Below are 23,483 nucleotides of genomic sequence, written 5' to 3' on the forward strand. Positions count from 1 at the left end.
ACTTTGCCGGCGTACACAAAATTATGGGGGGTGTTGGTAACTGGGGATGAGGACACAAATAACGTGGACTTCTACGGTGTTATAATAATATCGTAGAGTTACGCTACATGGAATGGCTAAGGGTGTAACCGGTCTGATTCGGTCCGGTTTTGGACAAAATATAGGACCGAACCGGTATCTACTAGTTTTGTTTTTTCCAAAACTGATTACGCACCAGTTACCCTCCTAAACCGGTACTTCCGGTTTTACAGGTTTCCGGTCAGGTCCGGTCCGGTTTTCTGGTTTTTTTAAAATGTAAGTTTCACAATTTGTCATTAAAAATTTGTTTATAAAAAAAAATTGATTTAAAAAAAACTGTTTTATACTTTTATTAATATATTAGACTATATAATAGTATTAATATTAGACTATTGCTATAGTTATAAGTTATATATTAGTATTAGTTATAAACTTTTAGTAAAAACTTGTAGTATTAATTATAAGTATAACTATAGTCATTAGTCTATATTAGACTATTAATATTAGTTATAAACTTTTAGTGATTTAGTATTAACATTTTATGTAATAATTTATAAATTATAATAAGAAACTATTTCATATATGAATATATATAATTATATATATTATATATAAAAATTTCAAATAAAATTTTATAATTATACATAATATATAAAAGTTATATATATTAATATATATATATATAATATTTTGTATAAAAGTTATATAGACAATAATACAAATATTATTATTTTTATATATTTTTTATCAATCGGTCCGGTTTGGTCCAAAAAATCCTAAAACCAGAACAGGACTGGAACCGGCCGGTTTTCACATTCTAAGAACCGGTTCCGGACCGGACCGATTCAAAACCGGTCCAGTCCGGTCCGGTTCGGACCGGTTTTCCGGTTTGAATTTACACCCCTAGGATTGGCGTCAGGTGTACCTATTTGAATATGATTAGTTTGACGTTGGCGATCGAAAACGACGGGTGCGGGTGGATGACCATATGATTAGTGTCAACATGAACAGGACTTGGTATAAGGATGAACCATTCGAGTTGGCGAGTCAAGCTGATCAATGTTTCTACACAAGAGATTTAAGGGCAAAAGGGAGTTGGGGTGTTGTGCAGAACTATACAAATAGGAACATATACAACATTCATTCACTGCCGAGGGTTCTTGAATATATTGATAGCGAATCAAGTACTCATGATGCCAATTAAGAAAATGAGTCATCATATTATTATGAACTAGTGCAGTGTGATAATATAGATCCAGTGGCAACTCCACTAAATAGGCCTGATATACTACCTAGCCATATTGATGCGCGAGAAGTCATGGATCCGGATGGTCAATGCATAGATTCAACATGCTTTATTAATGATGACATGATCACTTCTGGTTCTGGAGATGCGGCCAGTGAGGGGGAATATTTAGATGAGAAGGACCTATCAACCAATGAGGGGAAATATTCAGATGAGGAGGACCTATCAACCAATGAGGGGGAATATTCAGATGATGAGGACCTATCATCAGAGGATGAGTCTATGTCAGATTTATAATTACAACCCAGAAACTTCATTGATTTATGGTTGACACATTAGATTTCTTGTTTGAAATTGGTATGTGTACATAGACAGTTCAATATGAGATTGTATGGAATATATGTTTTGATTTATTTCTTACCACCATGAAGGATTTGCTTTCTCCTAGCTGTAACTATTTATCATGCAAATAACAAACAAGTACAAAAGTAGTATTCAGCTTTTACAACATTAATACCTAATTTAAACAAAGTTTAACATGTAATTTTATTTGCTTCATGTGACGTTCAAACTGGGAGGCCGCATGAGGAGCACTATCAATTATCAAGGTATATAATTTGACAATTCAGTTATTCCTCTATCTATGTTATGCTCATAATGTAAGGATTAGTCTACCCACAAGTAATTGAAAATGGTAGATAAATTATCTTTTTTACGAAACTGTCTGTGACTTTGAGATTATTATGTGGAATAGACTTATCAAATTTATCACAATGTTATTAACTCATACTAGTGGAAGTAACCAACCGAGACCCACTTTACAAGGCGAAGGGAGGCTTCGAGGTATTCGTGCAAGGCATTATATACCATACTCAAGTTGCCACATCTAACCACGTGGAGCTAAAATATCTTCATATCACAGCACGGAAGAATATAATCAATCCTCCTCGGATGACTCGACACAGCCCCTAAGTCCCCCACCATGCGCCAACCCAATTCACACACCAGAACCTACTCAAGAACCCTCACCAGCAATGGAACAATCACCTCCTAGAGAACAAACTGGTAAGTGTTTTTCCAATACATATTTTGAGGGCGTTATTATGTTTGTATATGTTATTAAGTGTGAATATTCCACATTACACTTACAAACACTAATCTAGTGAACCTTGAAATACAACTGCAGACGCCCCCACGGAGGCTGTAACAGTGCAATAACAGAGGAAACGAACTCGTGGGACCTCTAACTGCATTTTCTTTGAAAAGCTGAGGAAGAATGAGAAAATGTGGTTGAAGATAAACGATGGCGAGACAACCTCATGTTGTGAACACGCTTCTATATCCACAACACGAGTATCGTGGATTGTTAAACAATATTGCGACATGAGTTACAAGCGTTGGTCGGATGTCCCACAAGCCATGAAAGAGGAGCTCATCGATCGTGTTCGGGTAAGTCATTGGTTAGTTTTAGTGATTATTTGAAAGTTTTTTATGTAGTATAAACGTCGCCCAAATAACGAGATGGCATATAATTATTTGAAAGTTGTTTATGTAGAGTGACTTTGTGTTTGACTGGGAACGCGAAAACCACCGATTGACGGTGACAAAGCTCTACATAAGCGCTTCAACTCTTTCCATCACAACTTGCACAAGATTTATGAATCATATGGAAGCCACGAAGAAGCGTTGGCTCATGGGACTAGCTTGGTGGACCCCATTGTATGGGTGAAGTTGTGTGGAAGGTGGGGCAGCGATGCCTTTAAGGTACATATGCTCTTCTCACATTAAATCATATATCTATCCATTTAATATGTTTAAATATTGTTGTGGCAAATCCGTTTGTTTATCATAGCTAACATCCCTGATGCGTATGGCAAAAACTTTCAACTCAAAATTGGGAGAACTGAAAGAAGCAAGCGATTAATCACACATCAGGACGTAAATCATTCGTCCGATTACTTGAGCAAAAGGTATCTCTAAGGGAAAATTTCTTTTCATTTCAATAGACTTGTGAAAATGCACTTTACTATTGTTTTAGTGACAATATTACATTACTGTTAGGTAGTGGCTACTCATAACTTTTGGACTTAAAATGCACATGTCTACCACAGAATAACATTTTCTTATATGAAAATATAGTCTTATACTCATTGCTCACACATGTAGCGCACTGAGAATGAGAATTTGGCTGACTTCTACAAGGAGACGCGCTGGTTAAAGAAGAAGAATAAGTTTGTGACAAATGCTAAAGAAGATACTTATGTGAGTAGTACACTTATAGAAGTTGGGATCTATGTTTCTTTCTATATATGATAAATGCATACATAGCACTAAACGTAGATTTGTTAATAATTGTTGTTTTGTCATTGTGCAGAAGGAGATGCAAGGTAGGTTGGATGGCTTAGGACCAGAGCAACGTAGTGATGAGGCAGCAATGACTATCTTTAGGGAGGTCCTTGGCTATCGACCTGGATATGCACGAGAACTTGGGGAGATGGTCATCCTCGAGTCAAGTAGACAACGTGACCAAATTCAAATGCAACATTACCTGTTTGAGATTGAAAAACATAAGAAATATGTTGAAGAGTACAAGAGTCAGCTGGATGAAATGAGGACAGAGATGCAGACTCTTAGGGAGCATCAGATATAGAATGACAACCTGATTCAGTCTTTCTTTAGGGCTTTTCTATCATTCACTGAGTCACTTCGACAGATTCAGTGTAACGATTCCCCCGACCCATAAGGGGGTTGGCTCTCTTATTTTAGATATTTTAGGTGGTTTTTTGTTAGTCAATATGACACTGGGCAATATATATATATATATATATATATATAGTACCATATATATATTTAAATATAAAGGGATCTATGTCTACATCGGGGAGATAACAAGTTTGGGTGTCCTCTTTTTGAGAAACTTTTTAGCATATCTTCAGACTCCATACCTAAACCATTAAGTGTAGGACAGGTTTTATGGCTAGCTAGGCTCCATGTCCCTTTTATTCACAAGTAGGCCAGGGCAAAGATAATTATCACGATCATGATAGTACAGTTAAATCCTAGTGTAAGTTCCTTAATTCAAAAATAAAATTCTCACCTAAACGGTACAAATACTTGTTGACTCTTTCTTCATACTCACATCTGATTCAATTTGATATTTTCTGTAGTGATGTGGTGCATGAATCATTTGATGGGACGTGGCTTGCAACACAGTGCAGCACGAAGGTTTATTTTAAACGATTTGTTGTTTGTACTTCCATCTAACGGTCATGGATTATATTCGCTAGTATAATCCATGAGCGTTGGATGGAAGTCATTTCTCTATAGTCCTACTAGACATGGGTGTAAAGTAACATGTCTTAACTTTAGTCAAGTCACCTGACTATAGAGATTGTTATTTGGCATCTGTGGTGCTTAATAAGAAATGATGTTTTTTTTATTATTTTTTTATTTTTGATTTTTTAGTTATTCTTTTAATTTTTTTCCTGTATGACATAGCATGCTAGGTGATATAACATACTCAAAGTCTGTTGTGTTGATGTGCATGTCACCATGTATTCATGACCACATATCGTAACACATGCTTGACTGACATCTGCGGTCATGTGAGATTGGCACCCAAATTTGTCTTGATAGATGTGGACATAGTTAGACTCATCGTCCTAGCCATATTTTGATAAACCCTAATAACAATTAATGTCATTTAAAAACAAATAAAATACACCTCAAAAATTATTTGAACCCTTTTGAGTTATTTATTTTTCATGACTTTGTGTGAACTGTTTGTAGGTACGGAATATGCCACTTGATGAATTGGAGTTGGCTTCACTACGGGGAACAATTCAAAGAGTAAGTTGTCCCATTTATCTCTTGATTTTATTTTTATTCTTTATGTCTAAAGCTTTGTATGGCTTATCACAAAAATAAAAACTCTCTATGTCAACCAGTATTTGAATAAGTCAAATTGCTTGGTTGGCCTTAGCCCTATAACTCTATACCACATGATATCCAGAAATTCATGGACAAAATCCTGTTTATCTTTAATTAGAGGTAGGTTTGTTCTTTGTGATAAGAATGAAGATGATGTTCTTTCATTTTCACAAACAACTACAAGCAGCACAGTCTCTGGCAATAATGTTGTCCCTCTAAAGTCTGAAAGCTAGAACAGTGATTAATTTGATGAAATGGTACAGTACTTCCTTTTATGAGTACAATGGAGGACAAGGGAAGGTCTGTATTCAAAGATTAATCAATGATCCAATGCTCTGTAAGGTTTTAAACAGAGACTACAAAATCTTTTTTTTTTCCATTCAAAAACAAAAGTTTCTTAATTTACTATAGAAGTTTCTTAATAAAAATTACCAAATAATTTTTGGAAAATTCAACAACCATTTTAGAACATAACCATGGATTTCATTGAGGGCCTCCTCACTTCATAAGGGTCTAACATCTTATGGTTCGTGGTGGGTGGACCGACTCACTAAATACAACCATTTCACACCCATTTCTCATCCATACACAGCCAAACACATAGCTCAACTCTTCCTCAAACACATATTTAAACTACATGGCCTTCCTCTAACCATAGTTTTAGATCGAGACTCAAAGTTTTTGGGTGAATTTGAGAAGGAACAAGACGAAGTTGAAATGTTTATGGTCTGAAGTCTCTTGGTCAAAAGGTTTAATGGAATGGAGTTGATTCGTTGCCGTTGGATCATGCAAGTGGGAAGCACCTGAGCTTACACGTGGACGCAGTAGCACCTTTATTGCTTATGTAGCCGAAATTACCATTAAAGACACTTTTATTAGTTTACGATTTTGTTAGTCTTTATATTTTTATTGTATATTATATCCCTGCTTTATGCTGTCATTCTCCCATTGGTTGGGTCCACCTTCTTATATTCCCTCTGTTGTATGTATTTTCAGAAGGATGATTTGTTCAGTTCTATGCAAAAGGTAATATTCAATTGATTTCCCTCAATTCTACCTTCTTCTTCTTCTTCCTCTCGTTTGAATCTTGGAGGCCCTCACCCTCTAAGTGAGAAACCTCTTTCAATTCCCAAGCCGTGTGTGTGAAGTGTTACATATTTGCACTTATTTAATGATAGACATTTGCTTCATATGCTCTATGTGTTTGTGTGTGTCGTAGGGGAATTTAATTCAGATCTGGTGGCAGAAATCATATGTATATGCAAGTTGAGAATAAAGACTAGTTAGTTTCTTAGGGAGTGGGGATAAATAAAGGATGAGAACAAAGATCGAACCTCATGCTGTATGTCTTTTGGTTAACCAAAGAAGAAAGTAAACTAAAGCAAGCTAAATAATTTATTGCTTTTTTTTTTTTTTACACGTAAATCTTGTCATTGAAAAAAAACTTGTGTTATCTGAGGGTTTTGCAATTAGGTTCTCAAGAAAGTATAAAACAAGGTATGGATGCTCTTCACATTTATAATACAAGTTTTTCACAAGCATATCACCCCATTATTGAATTTAAACTTTCCTTTTTATTTGGAACATTGATGTAGTTATATAAAATTGTTTCTCACTTTCTTTATTTGGAAAATCTTGATGAGATTTTCAAAATTTGTATTATTTGATTTTAATTTTTTTTCATTTTATGTTGCAACTCAGTTTCACTTGTGTATATGTACCTTATGCAGTTTATCTACAAAACAGAGTCGAACAAATTTAGGTACAGATTTTACATTTTATGCAGAAGTTGTACATTATATTTGCTATGGCTTCGGGATCTATTGCCTTAAGCAGGAAATCCACTCAAATTTTTCGCGATTTTGGTCATAGAACCTTTGGTTTATATCGCCTCTGTTCTGCAATTCTAAAAAACCAGAGTGTTAATTTCACAAATTGAAACTACAGCTTTTAGTCTTTAAATTTTGTATTATTTGGTTTCTTGTGGCATATTTGGGAGGATATATTGGGGTTGGATGGCCTGTGTTTTGAAGATGTACTTATTTCATTTCCTGATGCAATTCCTTGTGGAACTAAGGTGGATACATATGCGGGAAGATAATTTTAAATCCAGATAACAGTTATGTTTTGAAGGAAGGGGATGATCATGAAATCCCTGTTATAGCTGATGATGATGACATACATGCTCCAGGTCCGCTTCCAGAGGTTATTTTTCCTTCTTGTTCCTTTTTTATTTTCTAAATACATGGTAGCACCAAATTATCAAGTTCCTCTTGATCGAAAATGAATCGTGGTATAATTTGGAATCTAGTATTTGAATAAGCCAACCAATATTTGAATCAATAAAGAGGGATCTTAACCAAATAAGAAGAAGAAGGAAAAAGAGAGAGAGAGAGAGAGGAATTGAAAGCTAATTGCAAAAAGAAAATGTGCAACTAGTATTTCACATCTACTTTCATCTTTGTGCAACGGTTTTAAAAGATATTTACTGTACTTATCTTTATAAGCTAAACGGAATTTTTTTTTTTTTTGGGTTCATTGGTTTTTCATCTAGTCATAATGTCATTGAACCTATTCTTGATTAATATTATAACTGAATTTTTTAGTTTTTCTTAATGTTGTGCAGTCTATTGATATTGTCAAATACATGGATGTGGAGTATGAGAAGTAACGTGAGATATATATCTTCGTGTTTGCTACCTTTCTTGATCAAAGACGATATGTAGAATTGTGGGTGCTAATGCCGATGAATGGTCCCACTTAAATAAAGTTGTGGAATTTCGTAGTGTTTATTTCAGTGGATAGTAGAGTTAAACAATTTGCCATGATGTTTATCTATTATTTCAGATGTAGCTCAGTTTGTACTTGATATGAGAATATAATGCACCACCCCAGTGTATAAATACATATGAGTTTGGATGAGTTGATGGATTTTATTTGCTTCATGTATTTTCGATGTTCAACTTGAATGAATGAAGCATAAGTTGGTTGAATGTTGCATTTAAGAATAACAAAAAATGAGGCCTAGTAAGAAAACTGGGTCAAAAAGTTTTACCAGAATTCTCTTTTCCCAGCAATTTTCAGCTCTTTACCGGCGATAATTTTTCGCCAGGAAATAGATTAAAAACCTAATGAGTCATTACTAGCGATGTGAAAATCGTTGTAATAGATCAATACCAGCGATTTAAAAATCGCCGGCAATTAATTTTCAAAACGAACCCCTCAGTTACGGTGATTAAAAAACCGCCGTAGTTGATATATTATCAGCGATGTTATGATCGCTACAACTGAGTTTACCACACCAATAACTCAATTGCAACGATGTGAAAATCACTAGTAATTAGATATTTGCAACGATTTAAAAATCGCCGGCAATTCATTTTCAAAACGAAACGCTAAGTTACGGCGATTATAAAATCGCAGTAATTGATGTTTTACCAACGATGTTATGATCGCTGCAACTGAGTTTCCCAAACCAATAACTCAATGACAGTGATTTTTAAATCGCTGGTATTGATCTATACCGACGGATTTTTATCGCCGCAATTGTTATTTTAAAACCGTTTATTCAATTGCGGCGACTTCAAAAAAATGCTGGGAAAGTATATTTCTGGCGATTTTCCTTTTTTTAGCAACAGTATTAAATCTTTGGAATTAATATTTCCCAACGATTAACAACTGAATCATATATTGCAATTGCGGCGATAAAATGTGCTATATGCGGCGAATAAAAATCGCCGGTAAAGAAAATCTCTCCTGTCGATTTTTTGTTTCCGTTGGAGTAGATCAAAAGTGGAGCTTTAATACCGACAAAGCTCCAACGATTTATAAATCGCTGGAAAAGGTAATAGGCGGTGATTTTATTGGTTTTGCCAGCAAAAATAAATTGCCGGTAAAGGTGATTCCCCTTGTAGTGGTAATTAAGTAATATTGTATTAAACTGGGTGGATTAACCCGCATGACAATGGGTTGTGTAACCCAAATGCCTATAAGGTCTGGGTTTGTAACGAGTCAATCTCCCAATTGGATTAGTCCATTGTGTTGATCATATTGGGCTAGGGCACGAAACGAGTCAAACAAATCTTATTCAATTTGGCACAAGGGATAAAGCCCTTTTTTAATCTCGTCAATTGGGTTGTGTCTATCAATAATACTAGATACAGTCGTAGAGTGTGTAAACATCGCGCATGCCAGAAATTGAATCTAGCAAAATAAAAAATTGAATCCAGCAATCCGAGGTGACTACTCAATTCGTGATTGGCATTAGTTTAGACACCAATCCCTTGATTCGTGATTGCAACTCTTTCTACATCATTCACCACATTCAACCAAAATTTTAAAACCAATATAACAGATTCCTGTCAAGAAAAACCAAAACATTCATTCACAGCATAGTATATCAATGTTAAAAGCACATGAAACTCTAAGTGGAATGGTATATATATCAATATTCAAATTAAATGAGAAGATCAACTCTCCTTCCAAACACTTTGGGTATGTCTAAAGTTGTGTTAGCGAGCGTAAAAAGTGTTGAAACAGTCTCAAAAGCTCTTTAATGATAAAATTAGATTGTTTGATTATTACATATTAAAGTATTTTTTAATTTCAAAAAATTGAAAAAATACGTTTAAGGAAAAGTATCATTTTGATGTCTTTTCTCAAACTTGCCTTTTCAAATAATGCGAAACGCGATTCCAATTTTGAAAGAAGACTATAAATAGGTAAAAATATCCATACAACTTCCAAGCAATTATAATTTTGCCATTTGATCTCATCACAAGCGAGAAATGCTATAAGAAAACTTTACACCACACACTTCCACCTAACTAACATGTAATTTGTCATTTTTATCATTCTATTTAAACACACATTTTTAAGGATTAAGATAAAATGACAAATCACATATTGATTATATAGAAGTGTGTGGTGTAAGATTTCTATATAGAATTTATCTATCACAGGCACGACAATACCTCAAATGACATTTTATGTCATTTTTATCTTAAAAATCATTTTTTTTATATTATTTCCAAACAAATGTAACATTTTTTTTTTTTTGATAATACAAATGTAACATATTTGAAAGTGCTTTAAACATATGATTATTAAACAGTAAATAAATTTTTAACAGTAAATTTTATTACTTAAGCTCTACAACTAAAAGTTATTTTACCCATTGCAATTCCAAACATAGGCTTCTTTAATCCCTAATTTTCTCTACCTAAGAGTTCTAAAGAAAATAAAAAACACAATCTAAAAAGGCAAAATCAAGCTTATAAAGAAGCACATACAGACATGTTCATGCATCTTACTTATAGAAATTGCCGAATCGTTCGTTAGGAAATCACAATGGACTCCGGTGGTTTCTCTCGAGAAATCCTTCTAAGACCACCTTCTTCTTATGCTCCTCCGAATCATAATCCTGATCATGATCATGCCTGTTCCGATTTTGCTCGACTAAACGAGGGACGAAGTATAACCATGCGGATGTGCTAAGAATGGCACACACTCTACCCCAAACCAACATTATTATTAAGGTTACCACCACAATTGACAAACCCACCGCTGAGTCAAGTTTCTTGGCCGATATCGATCCCTTTTCCCGGTCCAGATTCTTCGACACAGCTCGGGAGTTCGTTAACGACGATGATATTGGGATTGCCCCTTTTTCGTGACGCGAAACTGGTAGAGACACGGAGTGTGACATCACGACGAGCGGCTTGGTCTTGGGCTTCGGTGAGCCAGGATGACTGTATCCCTGTCTCATGGCTTCTTTTTTCCGGCGACAAGACAACCAGTTTTGAAACATGTCTTCCTTGGAAGTATCCGTACGCTCAAAATCTTGAACGTGTTTCTGTGCAGTTCGCTCGTACGTTGTCTGAAACAAAAAGTAACACAACGAATACGACTATGATTCCTTGCTCTTTTACGCCGGAGGCAAACAAAATAATTGACGTACTTTGAGCTTCTTTTTGCTAAATTGCGCCTTGGGTTCTGGAAATTCGAACCTCATTACAGTATATATACCTAAGCAGTTGCAGGAAAATGTAAAAGACAAATCACATACCTCTTGAGGTCCTCCCAAAGCCTCATGTCTTTGATCTAAGGGAACCGGGCTGAATACAGGAACCTGAGAAGGCAGCTTATGATCAGTTACAGGAGCTTCTCGAGGCATCGACGTGAGCATGTCGGGCTTTGATCCCGATGCTAGAATTTCTCTTTTCGGGTCTGATTTCTCGTTGAGGGTGGATTCGAGCGGCGCGGGTTTGGTGCCGGACTTCTTCGTTTGGATTAATCTGGACCAAGAAAGCCAATGCATGTTGATCTTCTGGCCATCGGTTCGGAGGGTTTCCACGGACCCTTTCTCGGAAGCCCAGCTAGAACATGACCCAAAGTAGCAACAGAGGAAGTGTGTGGCTTTGGGTTTGGTTTGATGACTTTTGTTTTGGATTTTGGCCATGGAACACAGATCAGAGAGGAGTCGGCATGGAGGAATGCCAAGACTAGCAAGGATGGATTACTGTTTCTGCATATATATCAGATTTTAAATTTAAATAGTAGATTTTAAAAACGAAATCTACTATTTAATTATATATATATATATATATATATATCAGTAATGTTACATACAGTTATTGAATATGTAAATATTATGTAGTTATTTTGAAAAATAATAGAGTCTATTATTAAAAAGTTAATTTCTTTTCATGTGAGTCTCATATTTATTTATTTTTTTTAAAATGACTGCACGGTACTTACACACTCGCGACTGTAAGTATCATTTATATATATATATATATATATTTATGGACAAATTGTGTATTAGATTGCATTTAAATGTTGAGGTGATTTCATATTATTTTAGTTAATATGTAAATAATAATATTTTGTGAATCTTATTGATATGTGTTTCAATGTATGAAGTAGGTTGAGATGAGTTTTAACTTTTTATATAAAATGTTGAAAAAGAAATACAACCCAACAATAATTAGTTTGAGATAGATTGAAGTGATTTCATTTTTTAAAGAAAAAAAACTACTTTACCTTCTAAGTTGTACATCTCTACTTGACGGCAGGATAAAAAAAAATATTTTTTATTTAGTAATTAAAAAAATAATTTTAAGTGTATTGATATATTTTTTTATTTTTAAAAAAATATTTAAATATATTAAAAAAATATAAATAAAAAAATTACAAAAACAATTAGGGTCAAGTAGAGCGAATTACTCTTCTCGGCAAGTAGCCCGACTCTTTTCCAAACACAATCTTCATTTTGTTTGGTAGTAAAATGGATTGGTTTCGGTAGGTTCCGTCGTGTTTGGGCAAGAGAATTTTTTCCTTTATGGTGTGATAAGTTTTTTATTTACAGTAAAAAATATTAAACCTTCTTTTTTAGAATATACAAATTAACTATTATTTCAAAATATTTCCATTTTATTAATAAAATATAAAAAACACATCAATTTAAAAATACAAAATAGAACTGGGCAAATTGACAGCTAGCCATCACGAGATGGTCACTCCATTGTTTTTTTTTATAAAAGAAATTATTATCATTCATTCGTCAAGAAATTTACATCTATAAATAGATATATTATAAGATATTCCTGTATCAAATATGACATGATAAATTAAAATAATGCATTTGGTACTCCATCAGAATACAATATTTCCTTTTGTTATTGATCTAATTTTCACTACTACAGACAAATGTCTAAGAAATAGCTCAATCTCACACTTTATAGAAGGAGATGACTCAACCTCTACAGACAAAAATTCGAGAGATGAACTATTTTTTCTTTTTAATTAACAATAAAGAAACAAAAGAAAAATACAGTAAGATAGATGTGAAAAATAACAGATTATAATTTGAACTAACTCCTGTAGATTTCAAAATCTGTGACAACACGTGAAAGGAACACGTACAATTATCTTTTTTAGCCACAAAGATCACATCTGAAAATTTTGATTATGGCGAGTCCGGTCATCTTGTGGTCACTCCATTGTTTAATTATTATTATTATTATATTATTAATAATTATATTATGGTCACAATGATACCCGATTGGAGATGCACATATAACTGAACGAAAGGGAGGCATGTATAGATAGCTAGGTTCTGGTTTTACTAGGTTTCATTTAGCTACTGACTTCGTAATTAAATGTTGTATGCTAATTAGCTATACCCATAATTATTATTTTACCGTCTGTTAATTAGCTATAAGCCCTTGACAATGATCTCTTACTAAATTAAAGTCGTTTTTCTTAAAGCCCATTTGCTATTTTTGCTATTTGTTATGTTATTCTTAAGTAGGTATATAGAATATATCATCCACATCACTTAAATAGTAAGATTCTATTTTAAAATCTAAAAATTCAAATTTTTCTTCTAGATGTGTTATTTACACCAGTTTAGAAATAGAATATATATATATATATAATATTTTAGTTACAAATGAATTATATAAAAGTAAAAATACAAAGTAACGCGAATTGATATGATACGTTAGATTATAAATTTACTTTTATGGTAAAATAAATCTAACAAATCATATGAAATTACGTCTATTTTATGTTAATTTACTTTTTATATAATTTTTTTTATCTCTTATATATGTTAGTTTAAAACATGATCCTAACTTTTTTTGTATCGCAACAATTGAATTGTCGCCAAACAGTTTTCTCTCGTCATACCAACTTACCAAGACCACCACTCTCATGACGTTTGTTTGAGTATCCTAAGACTGGGTTGTTCAGATTCATGTTTGGTTTAGGTTGTGTTTGGATGTTGAAGTGAGTTGAGTTGAGATGATAAAATATTGTTAGAATATTATTTTTTAATATTATTATTATTTTGGGATTTGAAAAAGTTGAATTATTTATTATATTTTGTATTGGAATTTGAAAAAGTTGTAATGATGAGTTGAGATGAGTTTGGTAACCAAACTCTAAGTCTTTTTTTTTTCCTTATAAAAATTAACTTCATTTTTTCCTGAATAAAACCTCTCAAATTCAATCCATCTTTCAATTTAAAAAAAGTTTATATTTCAACTTTTAATCCAATCTTTTACTTAGCTTTTAGTTAAAAGTGAATTAAAAAAATATAAGAACCAAAACAACTTTTACAAAAATAAAAACAAAATTTCCTTAAGAAACATATTCAAACAACTTATCAACAACTCTACATATTTACTTTTATATAAAAAAATAATAATAAAAAAAAAATCTTTTTATCATCCTTTTAACATCACATCACATCACATGACGTGATATTATATTATTAATTCATAAATAAAACATAATAAATAACCTTTAATTATTTAATACTACGTTATAGATTACTAGAAAGATGATAACAAAAAAGATAATAAATAGCATTTCTAATTTTATAAACTCTAATATAAAATAAAACTTTCACTTTTAGCTTTTAGCTAATTTCAATTTTTGTCTTTTAAACTGAATACTACTAGATACAACTTTAAGGTGAACAAATTTCAATATTTTGAAAAAAGTTAGAATCTACAAAAAAAAAATTGTGATTCTTAAATGTACTGTATTTTTTTTCGAATGAGTTCGGCAATCACTTTTATATATTTATTGTACATTTTATTGATGTGATTGGTCAAAATAATTATTTTATATTAAAAAAATAACACAATCAATTACATGTGAAATGCATAAAAAATATATATATATATAAAAGTGACTATAAATGAAATTTTTGGTAATAATACAACTACACCTAAGCTACTAAGCATGGTGGTAAGTTGCATGGATGTAGAAATTGAAGACACGTAGCGATTCTATTCATGCACCAATATTACTGTTGTTGAGAACAGAGAGAGAAAATGAGTGTTTTGAAGAAATCTAATGATTTTTTCAACAAAACTAGGAACTAGGAAGGCCGATGGAGAACCTAATTTATTTATTATAAATAGAGACGTAGTGCCCTCTTTGATCAAAAGCACGTACCAATTAAATTGATCATTAAACTTTTTTGACTAATTTGTATCCACCGCATTAATTAATTTCTCTCAACTAACTTTAAAAATAACTGAACTACAAATGTTGCATTTTTTTTACTACACTGTAGCTAGCTAGGTAGAGTGGTCATCGTTCAAAACCGAACGTTCCATTAATAATTAGTCCAATTTAATTAATATAATTTGTTACATCAGCATTATGTACAGCTTCAGTTTAGATTGAAAACTCACCTCAACTTATCTTATCATTATAATTTTATCAAATTTCTACACAAAATATAATAAATAATTTAATTTTTTTAAATCTTAAAATAATAATAATATTAAAAAATAATATTCTAATAATATTTTATTCAACTCATTTCTAAATCTAAACAACAGACCTACTAAACTAACAAATCTACTAAACCAACCTTACCTATAATAATTTCCTTGTCTTCATCGAAATCAGGTTTTGCTTTGTTAATCATTGTAAGCTCCGTTTGGATAATGAGATTAGATGATTTTAGATGAAAGTTAAAAATTAAATAAAATATTATTAAAATATTATTTTTTAATAATATTATTATTTTGAGACTTGAAAAAGTATAATTGTTTATTATATTTGGTGTGAAAATTTAAAAAAATTATAATGATAAGATGAGATAACATGAGATGAAATCATTTCTATATCTAAACAGACCTATTAGCTTTGTCACAATAAAAAAGTAAAAAAAAACAAGAGGAGAGATTCAAAGATTAAAGATTATGAGAAAAAGAAATAATATAGATATCGATTTTTGTTTCCTAATTAATATAAATTTCTGCCGATTATGATTATTGTTATTATTAACAATATTTGAATTCCCATCCTCAAATTCAGATGACCAGCTGCAAAAACTTACCATCGTAAACAAAATGAAGCAGAATTAATGACAAAAAGTTTAAACAAACAAAAGGTCATATATACTCTAGGCGAGTAAGCAATATGTGGGAATTCGATTGATATGTCTTAGAGTGAGGTAGAGATGAAGAACTCAACCTTGACAAGCGAGTCAGAAAAGCCGTCTATTGGCAAAAATGAGGAGCTAAAGTGGCTAGTCAACTCGGAAGGAAATTTATCTGCCAAGGCTAGAAATGATCAATTGTCAAAGAGGAACTATAAACAAATACTGACACAACCAGCCATTGGGACTTTCTGGGATAATACGGAAGAGTTCGGAGAAGTGTCAACAATGAGCGCAAAAGCCCCATCTCAAAGGTCACATTTGGAGTGACTCTGCAATTAAAGGTGAAAGCTCAACAAGTCGCGTCGTCAAAGACCCAAAAGTATGGCCCAACACCATGTGGAGAACCCTCGTTCAAAGGGGAACTGAGGAGTAGGCCGACCGTAGGGTGTGCAGACCATGCCCTGGTCACCTATCTCTGTCATCCTACAGTGTGACAGAACAATGATGAAAGACTCATATCCAAGCATATTTGGAGTTAGAGATACGTCAAAAAGGACATCTAACATTCCCATTCTATTTAAAGGATTTAGACGTAGGATAAAATTTCACTTTTGAGACCTTATTCACTTGAGAGCTTGAAAGGTGATTGCTGCGAAAAATAAAGGAGTAGGAAGACAACAAGAAGATTTCTGACGTAGGAACGTATGTTAGCTTCTGAGATAGTGCTGGATTATAGGGTGAATGTTGTGTGCGAGAGACATTGCATCATCTCTGTAATTCATATTTCCTGTTTCTACAAGCATAAATAAATAATTCTAACACTTTGTTTCTAGCTATTTACTCGCTAGTTTATGATGGTTTTAATGTTTTCGATTCTTTTAATTGTTTCTTGCTACTGATGATGATATCTTGTTGGGAGCCCTAGATACCTTTGTGTGTGTGTTTGTGGAGTTAGCGAGAGTCCATCGTCATGGTACAGGACGTAGAATCTTTTGGAACCATTCTACGAAGCGTTACTGCATACATCATACGAGAAGGAGAATGCCTCATAGGGAGTGGGGTGGAACGATGTCGTACTTGGCCTCACTTGATAGTCAGGATGTGGGATCCCCTGATATATCACGTGTTGGTGTCTTCGAATCAGTTATGGCTAAGTATAGTAGCATCTCAAGGCAACAAGTTTCAGTGTGTGCCTATGAGCAATGGTGGAAGTGTCTATGAGCAAAGAATGATACTTGACCTAATACTGGTTTTTACAAATTTTTTAATATATGGAGATGGGTAACTCCTCACCCTAATAGTACCATTGAGTTCTATCTATTTTTCATAAAGAGAGGGTTACGTCCTGAAAGGGTGGTTCTTTGTTATGCCTATATAAAAATATGTTCTCACAATGAGGACAATTCCTCATTAGATTTTGAGGATGCACGAATCTGCAAGAGATAGGGTGATACCTCCCCATGCACATATGTGTACTTCCAATATCTATATGAAGTATTTTCATTAAATCTGTAATAGCATTTTCTTTCATTAACAGTCTTGTCATGGCTACCTAACCTACATATGGTTTCATTTTTTAGACCATAAACTTTGACACAGGTTCACACCTTGGCATGACGCTTGAGAAAGAGGAATGAATCTCACCCGAGTCTTGACTAAGGAGACTAGTACCTGTCTTAGCACCAGTGTTCGTCGTAGCTACTCCATAACTTTTCTAGTTCATAACCAAGCCGAGTGCTCATTTGTAACTTAGTCGGCCACCTATGGTGACTAACACTATGTATTCTTGAACGATGAAATGTTCAGAGGACATGAAGGGCAAGGCCCCTTTTTCTATGAAGTCTAGATTCTGGTACATATACACTTGTTTACGTTGCTATTACAATGTGTTCCATTTGTTTTTTTGTTGCAATTGAACTAATTCCATACACCTGTACTTCCTTATGGATTACTACACGCCTGACCATTCTTCTGGGTGTTGACCAATCGGTCAACATCCTTGGCACCACGGTACCTCGCCTAGTCTTTTATGAAGGACGGGGTGCCACATGAAGTATACCATCTCTCTGACCATTTGTTGCACTTATAGACCAACACTAGCAATTTCTAAGCTATTGAAACCCTAGGTTCTGTGATTCCGTCTAAGTAGTTGGACCACAGACGATCCTTCCGTCCAAGTGATATTGGCGTCCTGAGCACTAGCAATGCCTCAGTCCAAACGCTAATGGCATCCCGATATATGAAACCCACCCGAGACTTGAAATCGTTCACCACTTTCAACTGAAGCAACCATCCTTCCCGACCACTGATTCCGGCATACCAGCTATAAATTTTTGAAACCCTCAAAGTGAACAACCCCAACGTTTGGAGACCCTATTTTGAAACAGACGTCATTGTGCATGTTAGTGCCTCTTCCTCGGTTCCCTTTCCGTCTAGCGCTGCTAACCACCATCCCTTTTCAAGGTATATGTTCTTGTTTTGTTCTTGTGGTACAAAAAAGTAGTGTTTTTTTGCCGTTGTTGTTGTTTTTTTTTTTTTTTTTTTAATTTTATACACGGTTGTACCATTTGTTCTTGTATTTTTGCCATGGTTGCTAATATTTTCTTGATTTTCTATAGTCCAATAACTAGGTAACATGTTCAGTCTTGTTCTTATTTTTTTTTTGCCATGGCTGCTTGTTAAGGTTTTAACATTGAAATAGCCAAGCTAGATTACAAACTTTGAATGGGACAGTAACGTTTATTAAAAACTTTCAAAGTCAGATTTTGAATTTTCTTTTTATGCATTTCCCTGAAGTAATTATGAAGAGTTACGACACCTCCAATCCTAAGATGAAGTTGTCGTGCTTTGTTGATAAACCTGTTTTCCAAACAGCACATTCACGTACCCTCGAAAACTAGCAAAACACATCGAACAAAAAATAAAAAAGATATATATATACACACAATCGGGATTGCTCGAAAACATTTTGAGTTCCAAAAAGATATAAATATAAAGTGAAATGAATAATAATCCACATGCATGGATTGCTTGACTTGGTTTTAGTCCTTTAACTTATCAGAATGAAAACAAAATGTAAAATTTTTTGGATCCACTGAAAGAAGCTTTCTCGGGAACCAAACATATTCATACAAAGAGAGAGGGAGAGAGAGTACCAGATCAACAGACTCATTTTTAATCTTCTCGAGACTGATGCCCTTGTTGCCACCCATGTTGGAAAGCAAGCAAGACTATAGCTGAGAGGGGGGGATCTGAGTGTTGAGAGGGAGCTTGCCGACAAAGGTAGTGGGCGAGAGGAGGCCGTCAGGCTGGGAATGGCTGCGGGGCTACGACACACAAGGAGGACCGAGGGGTTGCTTTTTGGTCGAAGAAGAGATCTGAGAGGATCAAATTTATGTGTAACTCTTGGAATTTTTTCCTAGGTGCAGCCTCATTGTACTTCTAATGGAATACCTACGTGGCATTAGGTTATTTGAGGGCTGCTTTTGGGGAAAGATAGGCCCGGACCGTTATAAGATTCTTTTTAAGTATTTTGCCATACGAATTCTTGCCGCATCATTTATTTCAAACATCTTAGCCACACAAGCATCTACTTTCTTAAACTATCTTAAATGCTTTGCATTTCCTGGACAACAAACATGTGTATGCTCCAATATTATCTTAAACAAGATAAGTCCACCTTCATCATTTATAATCTCATTAATCCTAGCTTTACACTCTATCATCTCTTTATTTTGGCTTTACACCCTATACTTGAGATTGATAGTTTAGTTTTCATGACTTTAATATTCTCTGTTGTTTTTCACACAAGACCCTCTTTTAAGGGAGGCAAGAAATATGACTCGTGCAGTACGCATCCCCGATACAGCGACATGCCAACACCTCGGCTAAAACATGATCAGGGGTGGCCCCTAGGGGCGTGATGGAGATGCAAGAAGGGCTATCTGCAACCCAATACCACTAGGAGGGCTAAGCATGCCGAGGCGAGGAGGATGGCTTTGGGGTGCTTGGAGGGTCAGACTTTGGGCGCGGAGAATGAGACTTTGGGTGCACAAGGCAAGGCCACGCATGACTGACCGATTGCCACCTAGAATTTGACCGAGTTGTTGGTAAATCTCTTGAATTTAGGGGATGAGGCAAATCCCTTGATTTTAGGGGATTGGGCGATTTGGCGGATGATGAGCAAGTTGTACTTCTTCAATTTAGGAAGTTTATCTATTTGTTATTTAGCTAATTTGTTTCCTTTATTTTAGGAGTTGTTAGGATTGTTTCCTTAATTTTAGAAGTTTGAATTGTTTTGGGATTGTGACAATTGGAGGAGGGCTAGCCGAACCCTAGTATTATTTATTTCGGTTTCGCATTGTAATTTATTATTATGCTATTTTGAATAAAAGTGAAGCTTATGTTTTGTCACCCCAATTTCCGAGAATTGAGTGCTAGCCCTAGTTAGTCTAGATTTTCATCTTCCAACCATTCAGATCTTGGTGTCGCCTCGAGGTAGCCTTTGATTCATCCATCCAACACGACTGTAAACACTTGAGCGCGAGTGAGGCTTCCATCATTGGTGCTTTCATTGAGAGGCGTCCAACCCGTGGAGAGGAAGCCAAGGAGGAAGATCATGGCCGATCAACAACCAATGCATAGGGAGTGGATTGAGAACCTTGAATCCACTTTGGAGGCACAACACACTGCCACCAATGAACGGCTTGAAAGGTTAGATGAGGTGCTACACCAATTGGTGGATTAAAGAAGGAATGGAGATGGAAGGCGCCAAAGAAGAAGAGCCGAGAGGCATCATAGTCTCAAGGGCTCCGTGGGGTTTAGAAGATGCCAACACTATGAAAGGGTGGAGGATTCGAATTTATCTAATCAAGATTCCTTAAGAAACAATGAGGAATCAACCAAGGAAAATGAAAGGGAGGAAGCGAACCGAGGTGAGAAAAGAGGTGCACATAAGGGGAAAGTTCTCAAACCAAAAATGGACTTTCCTAAGTTCAATGGTGATGACCCGAACACTTTGGTTAGTAGATCCGAGCAATACTTCGAGCACAATCACATGGAGGACCATGCTAAAGTGCCCTATGCCGCCTACTTTCTTGATGGGGGCTAACCAAGGAGGGAGTTGAAATGGTGGAAATTTGTCAATGAGCTCTTAGGGAGGTTTGGGCCAACTGAGTATATGGACTACCATGAGACTCTCTCAAAGATTAAACAAACTGGATCTTTAAGGGATTATCAAAAGGAGTTTGAATACTTGTCTACAAAGATACACGAGTGGTCGGAGAAGGCTCTCATTGGGACTTTCGTGGGAGGCTTGAAGAGTGAGTTGGTGCAAAGCTAAAGCTTAAGAAGCCGAAGACCTTGATGCAAGCCTTGGAGGTTGCATAGATTAAGGAAGATCAACTCCAAGATTTGAGGAAGAATAGCCGCTTGGAGGTGAGGAAACCACCCCCAATGGTTTCCATGTTTGGTGCAAACAAAACTTTTAGCAAGGACTTTTCACCGGGAGATCCTAGTGGAGGTGCATCAAGTAGAACCAAACCATTACCCACGAGCGTGAAGAGGCTATCTTCTTTGGAAGAGATGCAAAGACGAAGAGAGAATGGGCTTTATTTCATTTGCAATGAGAGGTTCACAATGGGCCACAAATGCAAAGCCAAGCAAATTTTTCTCATAGAGATGGAGTCGGATGAAGGGTAAGGGAAATAAGAACAAGAACAAGATGAGGCCGTGGGGGGAGATCCTCATATTTTTATCCATGCATTGGCAGGTGTTGTGAGACCTAGAACAATGAGAACACATGCTCACATTGGCAAGATAAAGGTGGTTCTTGTTGATAATGGTTCATCCCTAAACTTCATCAACTCTAAAGTGGCCGAGAGCTTTGGGTTGCCAATAACTTCTATCACTCCATTTGAGGTCAAGGTAGGTAGCGGGGAGAAGTTGATGTGTAGAGAAGTATATAAAAATGTATGTTTGAAAACACAAGGCCTTGAGATTGTTGTAGATTTGTATTCTTTGCCTATTTTGGGGTTGGACATTATGTTGGGTGTGCAATGGCTAAAGGAGCTAGGGAAGATAGTCTCAGACTCTAGAAAAATGACTATGGAGTTTATGATGGGGGACAAATAGGTGACCATGAGGATGAATGGAAGGGGGGGGGGACGTAAGGCTGTGGAGCCTAATGAGATGGAGAAGATCTTCAGACAAGGGGGCAATGTTTTGCTATCACATTGGCCTCCCAACGGAGGGGCTTGAGTGAGGGGCATGAAGTGGAAGATGGGAGCATGGAGAGGGAGTTAGGGGCCGAGGTTCCTAATGACTTTAGGGGTTTGTTGGGGAGGTTTTCTAGGATGGTGGAGGATCTGAAGACACTTCCACCCCTCAAGGGAATTTGACCATCGCATTCCATTGAAGGAGGAAGCCAAGCCGGTTAATGTGGCCCCTTACTGATATGCCTATTAACAAAAGACCGAGATCGAAAAGCAAGCCAATGAGATGTTGACTAATGGGCTCATCCGGCCAAGCACTAGCCCATTTTCAAGCATGCATGAACCAAATCTTTAAGCCGTATTTGAGGAGGTATGTGTTGGTATTTTTCGATGATATTCTTGTTTATTCAAAGACATGGGAGGATCATTTGGAGCACTTGGAGGTTATCTTAGGGGTGCTACTTGACAACTCTTTCTATATTAAGTTGTCCAAGTGTGCATTCGGCCAAGGGAAAATTGAGTATTTGTGGCATTTGATCTCATATAAGGGGGTCAATGTGGATTCAAGAAAGGTTGAAGCTATAGTGGCTTGGCCCAAACCAAAGACCATCACTGAATTGAAGGGTTTTCTAGGGCTCACGGGTTACTATAGAAAGTTTGTCAAGGATTATGCTTCCATTGCAAGACCACTAACCAAAATGCTCAAGAAGAATAATTTCATTTGGAGTGAGGAGGAGGAGAAGGCGTTTGAAGCTTTGAAGCTTTGAAGAAGGCCATGACAACTACACTCGTCCTTGCTATGCCTAATTTTGAGAAGGCATTTGAGTTACACATGAATGCAAGCAATGTGGGGGTAGGTGTGGTATTCACACCAATGTTTTGAATACCGTACCGGGTGGCGTACCGGTCAAGACACTGGAACTAAATATTTCGGTACCGGTACCGTTTCGTGTACCGTTTCGGAATAGTCGATATATGAATAAATTATATATATAAATATATATAACAATTATATTCTAAAATAATAGTTTATATATGAATAAATTATATATAAATACATACATACATATAAATTATAAAAAGTCTAATCCAAAATTGGGGGTCAAAAAATAAACTTGTAGTTTGAAAAAACGAAAAAAAAAAAAAAAAAACACAGGCCGAAATA

At 35.2% G+C, this 23,483-nt stretch overlaps 2 protein-coding genes across 3 annotated transcripts; one reads left to right on the top strand and one right to left on the bottom strand.

Moving 5' to 3' along the window:
• Positions 1-9,264: 9,264 nt before the first annotated feature.
• Positions 9,265-11,722, bottom strand: LOC108998132. Of its 2 annotated transcripts, XM_035686764.1 has the most exons (3): positions 11,262-11,722; positions 10,507-11,072; positions 9,265-9,552 (listed from the first exon to the last, which is right to left on the bottom strand). In XM_035686764.1, the coding sequence occupies exons 1-2, from the start codon at positions 11,652-11,654 to the stop codon at positions 10,539-10,541; spliced, it is 927 nt and encodes a 308-aa protein (XP_035542657.1). In that variant the 5' UTR covers positions 11,655-11,722; the 3' UTR covers positions 9,265-9,552; positions 10,507-10,538. The 2 variants fall into 2 exon arrangements, with proteins under 2 accessions (XP_035542657.1, XP_018830124.1); XM_018974579.2 differs by lacking the exon at positions 9,265-9,552 and having other exon boundaries at positions 10,300-11,072; positions 11,262-11,696.
• A 9,563-nt stretch (positions 11,723-21,285) lies between these two features.
• On the top strand, positions 21,286-23,085 carry LOC108998116 (uncharacterized mitochondrial protein AtMg00860-like). Its single transcript, XM_018974566.1, has 3 exons — positions 21,286-21,427; positions 21,877-22,031; positions 22,732-23,085. The coding sequence occupies exons 1-3, from the start codon at positions 21,286-21,288 to the stop codon at positions 23,083-23,085; spliced, it is 651 nt and encodes a 216-aa protein (XP_018830111.1).
• Positions 23,086-23,483: the final 398 nt, after the last annotated feature.

The sequence above is a fragment of the Juglans regia genome, chromosome 16 (assembly GCF_001411555.2).
Source record: "Juglans regia cultivar Chandler chromosome 16, Walnut 2.0, whole genome shotgun sequence".
NCBI lineage: Eukaryota > Viridiplantae > Streptophyta > Magnoliopsida > Fagales > Juglandaceae > Juglans > Juglans regia.

Excerpts from the sequence above, each read along its gene's own strand:
- LOC108998132 (XM_035686764.1), bottom strand. The coding sequence starts at position 11,654 with ATGGCCAAAATCCAAAACAAAAGTCATCAAACCAAACCCAAAGCCACA. Across the intron at positions 11,073-11,261 it reads CTTTGGGAGGACCTCAAGAG|ACAACGTACGAGCGAACTGC; the intron begins GTATGTGATTTG and ends TTTTTGTTTCAG.
- LOC108998116 (XM_018974566.1), top strand. The coding sequence starts at position 21,286 with ATGGACTACCATGAGACTCTCTCAAAGATTAAACAAACTGGATCTTTA. Across the intron at positions 21,428-21,876 it reads TTTCGTGGGAGGCTTGAAGA|GTGTTGTGAGACCTAGAACA; the intron begins GTGAGTTGGTGC and ends ATGCATTGGCAG. Across the intron at positions 22,032-22,731 it reads TCACTCCATTTGAGGTCAAG|ACATGGGAGGATCATTTGGA; the intron begins GTAGGTAGCGGG and ends GTTTATTCAAAG.